Genomic DNA, 16,496 nt, shown 5'->3' with positions numbered 1-16,496 from the left:
ATTCCAAGACTTGAATATTTCATTTAAAAGGAATCTTATGTTTGGAATCCTTAGGATAGGTTGTTTAATAATAAGACTTCTCAGATAAATTCTCCTTCAGAATAGAGTCTTCATCAATTATTCTTACACATTTTTCTTATGTTATTAGGCATTTTTCTTTTTTACCACAACAATCTTACATATCATTTTTCAACATTTCCTAATTTGGAGTTAGTATTTGTTCCTCTTTTTTATTCCCTCAGGACTTGCTTCATTTTTCTCTCCCCTGTACTGTTATTCTTATTGCAACATCTCCAAGGTTGTGATAGGCGGCTGGATTGGTGAATGATGCACGGGCTCACACAGCTCTGACGGCTTCACCTCTTTCACCTCTAAACTACATCTCTGATGATCTCCACAGTCCTCTCCATTCTACCTTTTGTTTCTTTTTCTGAAAACGTCACTCTCCTCTCTGCTGCCAGAAATGCAGCCCATGCATGCTGTGATATGCGTATAAGAAACCACACTGCTATGCAGCTTGGGTTGTATTTGACAGATTAGAGATATTTTGTCTTATTTGGCTCTGTCAGGGCAGCAGTATATTTATTTTTCCCTTTGACACCAGTGGCAGCTATTACTGTGCCCATTCAGAATCCAGAGAGTAAATGAATGCACAGAGGAAGCATGGGGCCTTCCAGCCTAAGTCAACACAGCCTCCCTAAGCTCCGCTGTTTTGCAGCTGGCTGAAAACGGAATCACAGAGAGCAGCAACCCAGACGTAGGCTCCAGGGGCAGTGAAGAAGACATGGTTCAGAGAGAAGGGAAGGGAGAGGGGAGAAACAAGAAGAAGATGAAGACAGCTAGGAAAAGAGAATGAAAATACAGCAGCTCTGCAGCTGATTAGAACTGACCGGGAATACTGGCGACATCACTCTTGGCACTTTTTCCTCTCTGCTGCTGCCTGCCAACCCGAGTTGTTCTTATTAAAACACACAGACAAAAACAACAGAAGAATCAGAGTTTCCCAGAAATGGAAGTAAGCAACATAATCAGAGTTTTATAAATCTACTAAATAGCTCCTTTCACTCATTGTCTCTCTTATTTTCTTTTTAATATAATGGATACATGCAAGAGAATATATAGAAGATATACAGCTATAAGTTGTAATAATATTTTGAATACTTAGAAACACACCCCAACCCACAAGCCAGAACATTACCAATCACTTACCTTCATTTGTTTCTTTTCATTCCATCCTTTTGCCTCTCCCTCAGAAATAATCATACTTCTGAATTTTGTTTTAATTCCCTTACTTACTACATACATGCATATATACCTTCACACCTCCATACATGCTTGCATGCTTAAACAGAATGGTTTAATCTTGGTCATCTGTGAACATTTTGAAAAGATACCATATCATATATGATATTACAGGACTTGATTTGTTTATTTTACATTGTTTTTAAAATGTATCCATGTCATCATAGAAGACTTTATTTCACTGTTTTTCACTGTTGTGTAATATTATGTCAATTTATCTACCTATTCTGTTAATAGAATCTGAGTGTTTCCCAGTTTTTGCTATTGCGAATAGTGTTGCTACAAATATCCTTATACATGTCTCCTTGTGTTCATATGTAAGTGGGTCCCTAAGAAAAATACTTAGAAATAGAGTTATAAGGTATACAAATATACATGAATTATACAAGAATATATTTATAAATGTAAATATATATATACTCATAAATATATACATTGGAGTAAATTTATATGAAACAGTAAAGAACTACAGTAATAACAGACAAGGTACTCCTGAAGAAGAAGATCCCCTCTGTCTGATCCTATAAGACATACAGACTTATTATGAAGTTAAAATAATTGAAAGTATGGTATTGGTGCAGGGATAGATTACAAATCAATAAAATACAATTAAAAGTCTAGAAACAGATACCACAATATATTATAGAAGAGGTGTTGTAGATCCTGAGAAAAGGCACGTCTAGACAATAAGTGGTATTAGTGTAATTAGTTATCCATTGGAGGAAAAATAATTAATTGGATGTTAACTTTGTGTCGTATACAAAAATCAGTTCCAGGAAATGAATTCACTGTAAAGGGCACAACTTTAAAACACTTTAGAAGAGAATATCTTTCTGACTTTGAGGTGGGGGGCACTTATTAACAAAATACAAAAATTCCAACCACACAGGAAAGTATTTATAAATTTGACTACATTAAAATCAAGAACTTCTGTTCACTAGAAGACATCATGTATGGACCAGGTGCGGTGGCTCATGCCTGTAATCCCAGAACTTTAGGAGGCCGAGGTGGGTGGATCACCTGAGGTCAGGAGTTCGAGACCAGCCTGGCCAAAAAGGTGAAACCCTGCGTCTACTAAAAGTACAAAATTAGCTGAGTGTGGTGGTGCATGCCTGTAAGTCCCAGCTACTTGGGAAGCTGAGGCAGAAGAATTGCTTGAACCTGGGAGATGGAGGTTGCAGTGAGCTGAGATCACGCCATTGCACTCCAGCCTGGGCGACAGAGTGAGACTCCGTCAAAAAAAAAAAAAAAAAAAAGACATCATCTCTGATGATGCATACTTCATACATGTATAAGCATGTATAAGCATGTATGAAGTATAAGAGACAAACTAAGAAAAAATATTCGCAAAATAAATGGGTATAGATTGTTATGAAGAACATATAAAGAACTCTGACAAATTAATGAAAAGATGACAAAAAACTCAATAGAAAAATGGACAAAAAGCTTGAAAAGGTATCATGCAAAAATGTAAACAACTTTATTAACAATCAAGGAAATACAAAAGAATATATAACAAAATGTGATTTCATACTTTCTAGATTGGCAAAAATTAAGAGGGAAAATTGATACCAGTACTTTGGAAAGCAATTTGGCATATTTAAAAAAATAAATTTATTTCTTGACCCTAAAACTCAGCACATCCACTATTAGGTATATATACAGGATGGCCACCAAGTCTGGAAACACAGATAGGTACATAATAAGTAGTTTATTGTTATTACCTCACAGTACATGGCAAAATCATAGCATGCCTATCTCCATACTTTATAGCCACCCTGAGTACATCCTAGAGAAGCCTTTAGTTCTAGCTAAACAAGAAGATATGTAAAATTCTCGCTGTCCTGACTTTCTCTTTGCCCAGGCTCTTGAAAAACATACTAGTTCTGTGCTTTTGTGGATTGTAGCATCCTAGAGAATCTGATCAAATGGTGGAATCAATGCAGACTGTCTCCCATGAAAAATTCTCTGCTTCCCTGAAATCCTTCTATGTACCATTTCAGGGTCTCTCTTCCCTGGGTTAGAAACCCTGCTCTAAATCATTCTCTTTCCAGGGTTAGAGCTTAAGGAAAGCACTGAGGTACAGATTGGCCTCCATCTATGAAGGACACATCCTCAGGTTTGGGTTCTAGACCAGTAAACGTGTCCTGTCATCCAGGTTTAGAAGTCAGCATTTCCGGGCTACGGAGACTCACCATATCTATTCTAGTTAAGAACAGGTTCCAGAACCTGTTCCAAGGGCACTTAGGTCTCAAGGTCCCCAGTTGAGCAGGCACAATGGCACACAAGAGGGCAAAGGGAGAGCATCCACACAGCCCCCTCACTCCTATGCCTCATAGACAGATTGGGAGAGGTGCCAGGTACAGTCCTATGGTGTGTATATTCAAGAAGCCCAATAAGAAATCAATACTTCTCAAGAATGTGTATATGAATAATGTAAACAACCTCATAATATTTATAAATCCATATTTTCCTGAGTGAGTTACCGAGTCCAGCATTCTAGCTGATATGGTTTGGCTGTGTCCCTACCCAAAATCTCATGTTGAATAGTAATCTGAATTATAATCCCCAAATGTTGGGGGAGGGACTTTGTGGAGGGTGATTAGATCATGGGGGTGGTACCCCATGCTATTCTCATGATAGTGAGTGAGTTCTCATGAGATCTAGTGGTTTCATAAGGGGCTCTTCCCTGCTTTTCTCTCATTCTCTCTCTTGCCGCCCTGTGAAGAGGTGCTTTCTGCCATGATTGTGAGTTTCCTGAGGCCTCCCCAGCCATGTGGAACTGTGAGTCAATTAAACCTCTTTTCTTTACAAATTACCCAGTCTCAGGTATTTCTTCACTGCAGCATGAGAATGGGCTAATACATTAAGCAAGTAAAATGGATTCATACCATCCCTCCAACCACCTTCAGTAAGAAAAGACAGGTTTGATTTCCTGTTTACAATTATATTCACAGACAATTCTGAAATATTTAGATTTTTCATAATTTCTAGCCATAATGATAAAGGTAAGAATCTGAAATTATTGAGGTCTTGGTTTTTCAGACAGGTATAATTACTGATATATACTGCCCATTTCATGAAATACTGCAGGACACATGAAATATCATTTTAGAAGGAGGAGAAGGACAAGGAGATTCTAAGAGCATGTGTTCTAGAGTCAGACTGGCTCTGAATTTACTACCACTTACTGTATAATCTTGGACAAGTCTCAACTGCAGCATCTTCATATGTAAAATGATGATAATAACAGTATTTACCTCATAGGGGTAGTATAAGATAAAATGAGATAATACATGTAAAAAGCATAAGTCAGTGTCTGGCACATGGAAAGAAATTTTTTAAATGAAGTATTCTTAAAATTAATTTTCCATTCCTGATCATTTAGATTAATGTCCCTTTCTTCAAATAGTTTTGAAACTGTGGAATTTGTATTAATTCCTCGTTAACAGAGAAACTAAGAGAATATAAATTTTGTTGCTCTTAAAAAGAATAATTTCATAGATACTAATGAGTTCTTAGAATGAAATGTATGTGCTGACAGTGAGCTTCAGCTAGGTTGTCATTGTGATATATTGACAGGGTGTATAGGGTGGAGACATAGAGTCAAAGATCAAATAATAGTCCCCCAAGATGGAGGACATGAATACAAAAGTATTTCAAACACATGGACTTTTCTTTTTAGGAGGAGATGGATGTAAGATACTACTTCTCAAGTGATAAAGTGGGAGAGGGTACTAGAAAAGGTAGGTGAATTCTTTCAGAGCAATCCATCATTGAAAAAAAAAGGTTTATTCAACTTTTTTGCCAGAAAGAATATTGTTAAACTTTCCCATGCAATATGAAAAATAGTTTACATCTAATTTCTGAAATGAAATGAAATTAATAAAACTTAAAGAACTCGTTCATGCAAATAAACCCAATGATCTCCATTCCTGTAAAGTATCTGAGTCCAGCTAAAACCAATATTGCTTAGCTACAGAAGATCACAGCCCACTAGTTGAGTTTTATTCATGTTCCACAGTCTCTCTCCATGGCCTTCACATTCTCATACATTTTGGATGCCGAACTTCATGGCCTTTTGTCAGCTGACTCTAGCATTTTCATTCCCACAATCTCTGGTGCTGCTATATGAAACCTACTCTCCATCCTGGAACCTTGCATAGTGTTCCCGGCACCCACCAGAACTAATGCACTTAATGGCATGGAAAATTTGACTTCTTTATCCTTCTCCATTAAATGTCTGCCCAGGATCCACTTCCTCTATGACATCATTCTCAAAGAGTTTGATCTAACTTCTGAATCCCTCCCCCTGCCCATTTCATGCAAGTCTGAGTATATCTGCATAAACTCAGGCCATCCCTTAAAAATGTGAATTCTTTTTGGATGGACTTCCCAAATAAAAATCTCCCATGTCTATGAGAACTCCTACTGGGATAATGAAGAAATGTGGTATGTTGATGAATGAATATTGATTGATTTATACAATTTCATTTTTTTTGGTGCTAATATTCAACAAACAGAAGTAAAGCAGGTTTTGGCATTAAGAATTTGACTCTGGAGCCAAACGATTTAGTTACTAATCCCAGCTCTATTATTTATCACTGTGTTACTCTTTTTAAACCTCAGTTGTTTCATCTGTTAAATGAGGGTAATAAATAGTATCTACTTACTTAATAGGATTATTTTGAGGATTAAATGGGTAATCCATACAAAGTACTTTTTAAAAGGGCATGATATGTATCAAGCACTCCATAAACTGTTGTTGTTCTTATCACCATTTATTTATAAGAAAAATATATCCAGTCATTTTCTACAGTTTGATTACATCTCATATAATGGAAGTTACCAAGTTATGAAAGTGTCAGTTTGATCTGAATTTAAGCATGTGCCCTTTTCTTTAGAAGTTCTGAAATTATATATCAAGACTGGCAGCATAAAAGTAAATTCTTGTTTCTGATTATATGGATCCCAAAACAATTGGACTTGCCAATACTCTTCCCTCATCTTTGCCCATAAGACAAGTGTAAAGTCACCCATTACCTCCTAGGGGTCAAATCCAGTGGTACCACAATTCCTATCCCATTTGACCTCTCTTGTGTTAGGTTCTGTGGACCTTCCCTTTTCCTCTTCCTTTGACTTCCAGAATACATGCCCTGTTGGTTTTCTTTCGAGTCCAATACTCCTTGGTGCCTTGTGAGTGTCTCTTCTCTTTCTTCAAAATACTGGTGTTCCCTAGATCTCTTTCCTTCTCGCTTCACATACTTGCCCTGGGTGATGCCATATTCTCCCAAGATTTCACCAAGCTAATGACTCCACATTTACCTTTTCTGCCACTAACTGAGTCCAGGACCTTATCATTTCTAACCTGGCCTATGTAAATTACCTCTTAAATGGTACCCACTTTAAAATTTCTCCTTCACACAGCTACCAAAATGACCTTCCTAAAGTAGGAATCTGACTTTTCATCTTCAAGCTAAAACATTTCAATGATTTCCCTTACATCACTAGACGAGGTTCTAAAATGTTTAAGCTATCTTTCCCTTCTCTACTTTAATGACCCACAATAAGAAAGTAACTACAAATTTTTGTTGCTCGGATTATACCCAGTTCGAACTAAGAACACCGTTCTAAAATTTTTCTTAGGACTACTCTTTTATTCAAATGACTTTCCATTATAAGTTGTTGGACAACCAACAATTTAAAATCTTGTCTTAAAATAAATCAAAATAGGTTCTCAACCCCAGTAAATGAAAATCACTTGATCTCTTGAATTGAAATGTTTTAGATAAAGGCAGTTATATACCACACACACACACACACACACACACACACACACACACACAGAGAGAGTATATATTGGTGCTTTCTTAAAAAAAGGATATAGAAAGATCTAAGAAAGAATTTAGATTTTTCATGATAGTGAAAGCATATAATATAAATAAATGCACTTAAATATACTTAAAACCAGTTGTACCAAAGAAATGAGGTAACAATAAAAACTTACTATTCTACAATTTGGCAGCATTGTCCAAGAGTTTAGAATTTGAATACATTATAAATTTCAAGACTCCATATTATAGAACCACTAAAATAAATCTTTACTATTAACCAAGGAACATTTGTTGTGAGTCCACATGTCTCAGAAGCCTCTCTCAATGTGTAGAAACAATGTATAGGGATGTATAGGAATTCAAGAGAAATTGCTAAAGGAAGAGAGAGTGAAGACCTGCTGGATCAGAAGCAGAAGTTCTGAGTTCTGTCTTGACCATCGCCCTGATTCTCAGAAATGGTAAGATGGAGCCAATTATTTAACTATTCAAGATGTCTCATCTTCAGAATGAGAGGTTGTAGTTACATAGATCTCTTAGGCCCCTACAAAGTTTAGAAATGTGAATATTTAGCTATTGCCTACTCACAGAACAGAAAAGCCCTCCTAGAACATGCTTTAAGAAGGATCAAGTACCCTGTGTCTCTCAGGTCACTCACAGTTTAAATACCACTTGTGTCCAGACTTAATGGGGCTCCCTAATCTATATACTTGCAAACCTCCCTTTTCAGGTGCTAAAATCTTTAATTTTCTCACTGTCTTAAACCATTGTGAATATATTTATATAACATAGCCTGACTTGTTCTAGTCTCCACTCAACAGAAATTTAGCAGTGCATTCAACACAAAATCCCTCTGCTTACAGGCACAAGCAAAGACACCGCCTGACACCTGGTTGGTCTTCAACTGACAAACACTCGAAACTCCAGAAGAGAAGGGGTGGAGGCACGAACCATGTGTATTTTTAGCATCAGTTTCTTGTGTTGGGTTATAACAGCCGTAGACAGTAAAAATCAAGGATAGAGTTGACTGTATCAGAAAATTGAAGACATCTGCATCATCACAGTCATGGTATCTGGACATTTTTTTTTTTTCTGCAGTGGAGCTTTAATGTATTGGATGGGATTATCAGAGGCTGGATTGCCTTCACCATTTGGGACCACATTTTGCTTTATGATGAGCTGCAAGCCAGAGTGTATAAAGTGTGACTTAGGGCTCAGTAGCATAATCAAGAAAATATAATGAAAAAGAGTCTGCATTCTACAAGGTATTAACTGAAAAGTTATCCCAGTATTAAGCAACTCTGTTGATATTTGCACACATCTGTTTCAGACTGCTGTCTTGTAAACTTTCTTTTGGAAAGAAAACCCTTGGCATATAGTTACTTTTGCAATCCTGCCAAATACAGGTAAGGTCCCTCAATAGAAAACAAAAAAGAATGCAGTGAACATATCGGCATTATTCAAACTAAAAGAAGAATGCAATGCACTTCACATAACTCAAGGTGAGTGATCCACATTCCCTAAGTCAGAAGTCCAGAATTCACAGAGAAAATCCAGCAATCTTCTAGTTTGCTTTGATTTGAAGCCTTGAGTTTGTCAGAAGCCTCGGAATTAAGCCAGAAAAAAATGTACAAATATGTGATATACTAAAAAAAAAAAAAGACAATTTTTCCCAGCCAGCAAGAATCCCAGAAGTGTTAGATCCCTCACACAGATCACAGACCCCACAGACACCTCCAACTTGAGCTCCGAATGTCACTTACCCTATGACGATGCAGGAGATGGCAGTTCCCAAGAAGGCATATGTTAAAATAGATCCTAAGTTTTGAAAAAAGTGTCTCTAGGGAGAAAAAAAAATACTTAATAGAGTACATCAGAATTTTTTCTTAGTACAATAGAAAATAAAATAAATGTATGCAGTTCACAGATCCCTCACTGTTTAGGCAAGTTTTGGTTTTGGAGCCTCATTCCTGGCCTTATTGTGCTAATAGGGACTTAACTGATTTTCATTGCAAAGGACTGGGGGGAAAAGGCAAGAAACAGAAAAAAAAAAAAAACACTGGAAGATGAGTAGGTAGGGATGAGAGAGGCAATTCCCAGAACTGGCTGGACCTGAGAGGGAAGGAAGGAACTGTACAATGTCTATGCTGGAATTGGGGCAATAATGGAAGACAGTTTTCATGAAGTTTCATTGTAAATGCAACTCCTTTAGCATTAAAACAAACAAACAAAAAAAACTATTCTAAGAGTTTTAAGTTGTCTTTTGATTTTACTGGATCTCTGACTTCTCTTATGTCTTCTAAATGTGATGAAAATAAACTTTAAAAATCTACAACAGCCTGCTCATGCCTGTAATTACAGCAATTTGGGAGGCTGAAGGAAGGAAGATCATTTGAGTACAGGAGGTCGAAGCTGATTTGAGCTATAATTGTGTCTGGGCAAAAGAGGGAGACTGTGTCTCCAAAACAAAACAAAACAAAACAAATCCCCCAACTTACAGCAACTCACTTTATTTTAACGAGTGAGCCACAAAATGATGCTTAGTATTGGGACTGGCAATGAGGAAGGATGACCTGAACAAATCCAGCCTTCTACATTTTTTCAACTGCTTGCTTAGGGAAAACTCCATTCCAAGTTTTTGAGTGAGATCTGAGGAGCCAGACCTGACAGCAAGAGGGAGCCTGGAGTATACACAAGAAAATCAGGTCTGTAGTGAACAAGCTGCCTGGTTGCTGAAAATGACTGGTCAAGGGGAGGAAAGCCCCAGGAATCTCCTAGAGTGGGAACTGAGCAGCACAAGAGCAGTCACATCACCTCTGCATCTCAAAAACCATGTAGGCTGGAGCCTCACTCTGTGGCTCAGGGGATGCCAGTACTTAAACTATTATGAGAATTACTAATGTACAAAATGTGCATAGTCAGGCTGTGCCCAAATATTGTTGGACAAGTGCATAGAAACTGCAAAACTGGACTTTCCTCTCTATGAGCATCAACAGTATTCTTGAGTTTTCACTTGAAAGGATAAACCCAACGTTAATTAATAACCAAAGTCTTTGGTTACAATCATCCAGAATAATGCTGTCCAATAGAAATATAATGCCAGCCACATATATAAAAAATTTTTAAATTTTCTAGTAGCTACATTAACACATTTTTAAAAGATGAAATATGTTTTGATAATGTTTTGTTTAATCCAATCTATCCAAAATACTAACACTTCTACATGAAATCAATATAAAACATTATGGAAATATCTACATTCTTTTAATAAATAAAAAGTCTTTAAAATCCAGTGTGTATTTTACACTTAAAGAACATCTCGATTCAGACGAGTTGCATTTCAAGAGCTAAATAGTTACATGTGGCTAATGGCCTATATTCAACAGAGTAGGTTTAGAAGAAGTCTAGAATTCTAAGCGTGTCAGGTTTGAATCTGCATCACAAATCTAAGATAATGATACTCTGAGCAAATGGAGAAGCCCATAAAAATAACAGTTTCTCATTAGTGCTGGTAAAATTCTCTACTTAATGATAAAAGAAGAAAATGATCACTATATATTTACCTTCTTTAGACTATATCCTGCATGAAATATAATTGGTGGCAGTAAAACATTGAAGAAGATTTCTGGATCAAATGTCATCTGCCAGAAAGGAAAAAAAGGATGGTTAGAATGATGCTCCTTTGGGTCATTAAAAATATATGTTTCAAAAAACAGTTATAATTGCTTTTGCTAAGCCTGTATGAGGCATATTAACTATTAACTTGGCAGAGATGAAGGTAGGAAAAAAGGCAAATTTGGAAATTCATAAATATAGTATAACTGTAGCTTCTAAATGTAAAATCTACATACTTCCACACTATAGCTAACAACAACAACAACAACAACAAAAACTCAGTGAAATCTCTTTGGGAAAAATGTCTTATTGTGATTAATTGTCCATTTTTCATATTTTACATTTATATATATTTGTGTGTACATATATATATATATATAGGCTTCTGACAAGGATTTATTTAAAATTTTCCCCAAATAAAACATTTTTGGAAATTGGGTCTTCGCTTTCCCTATTTTGTCCCATTCCAAAATTTAAAACATTTTCCAGACTCCATGGAAGAACACACTTGAACTTGAAGATGGATTTTCTAGTATTTGTTTATTGAGTTTTATTTAAATGTTAAAATAAACTTGACCATAAAGCAAGTATGACTTGGTATGAAGTACAGTGAAATTGTCAGGCCTCTGAGCCCAAGTTAAGCCATCATATCCCCTGTGATCTACACGTGTGTGTCCAGATGGCCTGAAGCAAGTGAAGAATCAAAAGAAGTGAAAAATGGCCTGTTCCTGCCTTAACTGATGACATTACCTTGTGAAATTCCTTATCCTGGCTCATCCTGGCTCAAAAGCTCCCTGACTGAGCACCTTGTGTCCCCCGCACCTACCCGCCAGAGAACAACTTTGAATGTAATTTTCCACTCCTACCCAAATCCTATAAAATGGCCCCATCCCTATCTCCTTTGCTGACTCTCTTTTCGGACTCCCGCCTGCACCCAGGTGAAATAAACAGCCTTGTTGCTCACACAAAGCCTGTCTGATGGTCTCTTCACAAGGACGCACGTGAAATTTGGTGCTGTGACTCAGATTGGGGGACCTCCCTTGGGAGATCAATCCCCTGTCCTCCTGCTCTTTGCTCTATGAGAAAGGTCCACCTGTGACCTCTGGTCCTCAGACTAACCAGCCCAAGGAACATCTCACCAATTTTAAATGGGGTAAGCAGCCTTTCTTTATTCTCTTCTCCAACATCTCTCACTATCCCTCAACCTCTTTCTCCTTTCAATCTTGGCGCCACACTTCAATCTCTCCCTTCTCTTAATTTCAGTTCCTTTCCTTTTCTGGTAGAGACAAAGGAGACACATTTTACTCATGGACTCAAAACTCTGGTGCTGGTCATGGACTCAGGAAGACAGTCTTTCCTTGGGGTTTAATCACTGTGGGGATGCCTGCTTGATTATTCACACACATTCCATTGGTGTCCAATCACTGCAGGGATGCCTGCCTTGGTCATTCACCCACACTCCCTTTGTGGCAAGTCAATTGCGGGGACACCTGCTTTGGCTGCTCACCCACATAGCAGCCCAGTGCTGTTCCCCACCCCCTTCTCCGTGTCTCTACCCTTCTCTTTAAACTTGCCTCTTTCACTATAGGCAACCCTCCACCCTCCATTCCTCCTTCTCCCTTAGCCTGTGTTCTCAAGAACTTAAAACCTCTTCAACTCTTGCCTGATCTAAAATCTAAGCATCTTATTTTCTTCTGCAACACCACTTGACCCCAATACAAACTCGACAGTGGTTCCAAGCAGCCAGAAAATGGCACTTTCAATTTTTCCATCCTACAAGATCTAGATAATTCTTGTCGTAAAATGGGCAAACGGTCTATGGTCCAGGCATTCTTTTACACATCCGTCCCTCCCTAGTCTCTGTTCCCAACGCAACTCATCCCAAATCTTGCTCCTTTCCCTCCTGCCTGTCCCCTCAGTCCCAACCCCAAGTGTTGCTGAGTCTTTCCAACATTCCTTTTCTACAGACCCATCTGACCTCTCCCCTCCTCCACAGGCTGCTCCTCACCAGGCGGAGCCAGGTCCCAATTCATCCTCAGCCTCCACTTCTCCACCCTATAATCCTTTTATCACCTCCCCTCCTCACACCTGGTCCGGCTTACAGTTTTCGTTCTGCCACTAGCCCTCTCCCACCTGCCCAGCAATTTCCTCTTAAAAAGGTGACTGGAGTTAAAGGCATAGTCAAGGTTAATGCTCCTTTTACTTTATCTGACCTCTCCCAAATCAGTTAGCATTTAGGCTCTTTTTCATCAAATATAAAAACCCAGCCCAGTCCACGGCCTGTTTGGCAACAACCCTTAGACACTTTACTGCCCTAGGCCTGCAGGGGCCAGAAGGCCGTCTTATTCTCAATATGCATTTTATTACCCAGTCCTCTCCCAACATTAAATAAAGCTCCAAAAATTAAATCCTGGCCCTGAAACCCCACAACAGGACTTAATTAACCTCGCCTTCAAGGTGTACAATAGTAGAGTAAAGGCAGCCAAGTAGCAATGTATTTTTGAGTTTGCAATTCCTTACCTCCACTGTGAGACAAACCCCAGCCACATCTGCAGCACTCAAGAACTCCAAATGCCTTAACTGCAGCTGCCAGAGATTCCTCCAGAACCTCCTCCCCCAGGAGCTTGCTACAAGTGCCAGAAATCTGGCTACTGGGCCAAGGAATGCCAGTAGTCTGTGTGGGACCCCACTGGAAATTGGACTGTTCAACTCACCTGGCAGCCAGTCCCAGAGCCCCTGGAACTCTGGCCCAAGGCTCTCTGGCTGACTCCTTTCCAGATCTTCTTGGCTCAGCGGCTGAAGATTGACGCTGCCCAATCACCTCGAAAGCTCCCTAGACCATCATGGATGCCGAGCTTTGGGTAACTCTCACAGTGGAGGGTAATTTTGTCCCCTTCTTAATCAATACGGAGGCTACCCACTCCACATTACCTTCTTTTCAAGGGCCTGTTTCCCTCGCCTCCATAACTGTTGTGAGTATTGATGGCCAGGCTTCTAAACCTCTTAAAACTCCCCAACTCTGGTGCCAACTTAGATGATACTCTTTTAAGCACTCCTTTTTAGTTATCCCCATCTGCCCAGCTCCCTTATTAGGTCAAGACATCTTAACTAAATTATCTGCTTCCCTGACTATTCCTGGACTATAGCCACACCTCATTGCTGCCTTTTCCCCAGTTCAAAGCCTCCTTCGCATCCTCTGCTTGTATCTCCTCACCTTAATCCACAGGTATGGGACACCTCTACTCCCTCCTTGGCGATCAATTATGCAACCCTTATCATCCCATTAAAACTTAATCACCCTTACCCTGCTCAACACAAATATCCCATCCCACAGCATGCTTTAAAAGGAGTAAAGCCTGTTATCACTGGCCTGTTACAGCATGGCCTTTTAAAGCCTATAAAGTCTCCTTACGATTTCCCCATTTTACCTGTCCAAAAAGTGGACAAGTCTTACAAGTTAGTTCAGGATCTGCACCTTATCAACCAAATTATTTTACTTATCTACCCTGTAGTGACAAACCCATATATCTTTTGTCCTCAATACCTTCCTCCATAACTCACTATTCCACTCTTGATCTTAAAAATGCTTTTCTCACTATTCCCCTGCACCCCTCGTCCCAGCCTCTCTTTGCTTTTACCTGGATTGACCCTGACACTCATCAGTTCCAGCAGCTTACCGGGACTGTGCTGCTGCAAGGCTTCAGGGACAGCCCTCATTACTTCAGCCAAGCTCTTTCTCATGATTTACTTTCCTTCCACCCCTCTGCTTCTCACCTTATTCAATATATTGATGACCTTCTACTTTGTAGCCCCTCCTTTGAATCTTCCCAATGAGACGCCCTCCTGCTCCTTCAACATTTATTCTCCAAAGGATATCAGGTAACTCCCTCCAAAGCTCAAATTTCTTCTCCATCTGTTACCTACCTTGGTGTAATTCTTCGTAAAAACACATGTGTTCTCACCGCCAATCGTGTCTGACTGATCTCTCAAACCCCAACCCCTACAAAACAATGACTCCTTTCCTTCTTAGGCATGGTTGGATACTTTTGCCTATGGATACCTGGTTTTGCCATTCTAACAAAATCATTATATAAACTCACAAAAGGAAACCTAGCTGACCCCATAGATCCTAAATCCTTTCCCCACTCCTTTTTCCATTCCCTGAAGACAACTTTAGAGACTGCTCCCACACTAGCTCTCCCTAACTCATCCCAACCCTTTTCATTACACACAGCCAAAGTGCAGGACTGTGCAGCCAGAATTCTTACACAATGACCGGGACTGCGCCCTGAAGCCTTTTTGTCCAAACAATTTGACCTTCCTGTTTTAGGTTGGCCATTATGTCTCCATGCAGCAGCTGCCACAGCCCTAATATTTTTAGAGGCCCTCAAAAATCACAAACTATGCTCAACTCACTCTCTACAGCTCTCATAACTTCCAAAATCTATTTTCTTCCTCACACCCGACACATATACTTTCTGCTCACTGGCTCCTTCAGCTATACTCACTCTTTGAATCTCCCACAATTACCATTGTTCCTGGCCTGGACTTCAATCTGGCCTCCCACATTATTCTGGATACCATGCCTGACCCCCATGACTGTATCTGTCTGATCCACCTGACATTCACCCCATTTCTCCATATTTCCTTCTTTCTTGTTCCTCACCCTGATCACATTTGACTTATTGATGCAGCTCCACCAGGCGTCATCGCCACTCACCAGCAAAGGCAGGCTATGCTATAGTATCTTCTACATCTATCATTGAGGCTACCGCTCTGCCCCTCACCACTAACTCTCAGCAAGCCGAACTCATTGCGTTAACTTGGGCCCTCACTCTTGCAAAGGGACTATGCATCAATATTTATACTGACTCTAAATATGCCTTCCATATCCTGCACCACCATGTTGTTATATATGTTGAAAGAGGTTTCCTCACTACACAAGGGTCCTCCATCATTAATGCCTTTTTAATAAAAACTCTTCTCGAGGCTGCTTTACTTCCAAAGGAAGCTGGAGTCATTCACTGCATGGGCCATTAAAAAGGCATCAGATCCCATTGCTCTAGGCAACGACTATGCTGATAACGTTGCTAAAGATGCAGCTAGCATTCCAACTTCTGTCCCTCACAGCCAGTTTTTCTCTTTCTCGTCAGTCACTCCCACCTATATCCCCACTGAAACTTCTACCTATCAGTCTCTTCCCACACAAGGCAAATGGTTCTTGGACCAAGGAAAGTATCTCCTTCCAGCCTCACAGGCCCATTCTATTCTGTAGTCATTTCATAACCTCTTCCATGGAGGTTACAAGCCGCTAGCCCGCCTCTTAGAATCTCTCATTTCCTTTCCATTGTGGAAATCTATCCTCAGGGAAATCAATTCTCAGTGTTCCATCTACTACCTCTCAGGGATTGTTCAGGACCCCTCCCTTCCCTACACATCAAGCTCGGGCATTTGCCCCTGTCCAGGACTGGCAAATTGACTTTGCTCACATGCCCTGAGTCAGGAAACTAAAATACCTCTTAGTCTGGGTAGACACTTTCACTGGATGGGTAGAGGCCTTTCCTACAGGGTCTGAGAAGGCCACCACGGTCATTTCTTCCCTTCTGTCAGGCGTAATTCCTTGGTTTAGCCTTCCCCCCTCTATACAGTCCGATAATGGACTGGCCTTTACTAGTCAAATCACCCAAGCAGTTTCTCAGGCTCTTGGTATTCAGTGGAACCTTTATATCCCTTAGCGTCCTCAATCTT

General features: G+C 39.6%; 1 protein-coding gene across 1 annotated transcript in view; it reads right to left on the bottom strand.

Annotated features, from left to right (window-relative positions):
• Nucleotides 1–16,496, bottom strand: part of SLC9A9 (solute carrier family 9, subfamily A (NHE9, cation proton antiporter 9), member 9) — a 611,074-nt gene that overhangs the window by 547,929 nt on the left and 46,649 nt on the right. The window contains exons 3-4 of the mRNA XM_011958071.1: nt 10,697–10,774; nt 8,897–8,973 (exon numbers count right to left, since the gene is read on the bottom strand). Coding sequence (XP_011813461.1) covers nt 8,897–8,973; nt 10,697–10,774 — 155 coding nt within the window. The remainder of the gene's footprint in view (nt 1–8,896; nt 8,974–10,696; nt 10,775–16,496) is intronic.

The sequence above is a fragment of the Colobus angolensis genome, unplaced genomic scaffold (genome assembly GCF_000951035.1).
Source record: "Colobus angolensis palliatus isolate OR3802 unplaced genomic scaffold, Cang.pa_1.0 Scaffold46, whole genome shotgun sequence".
NCBI lineage: Eukaryota > Metazoa > Chordata > Mammalia > Primates > Cercopithecidae > Colobus > Colobus angolensis.
The sequence above is the reverse complement of the archived record's forward strand: the minus strand, read 5'-3'. Positions and strand labels throughout refer to the sequence as shown.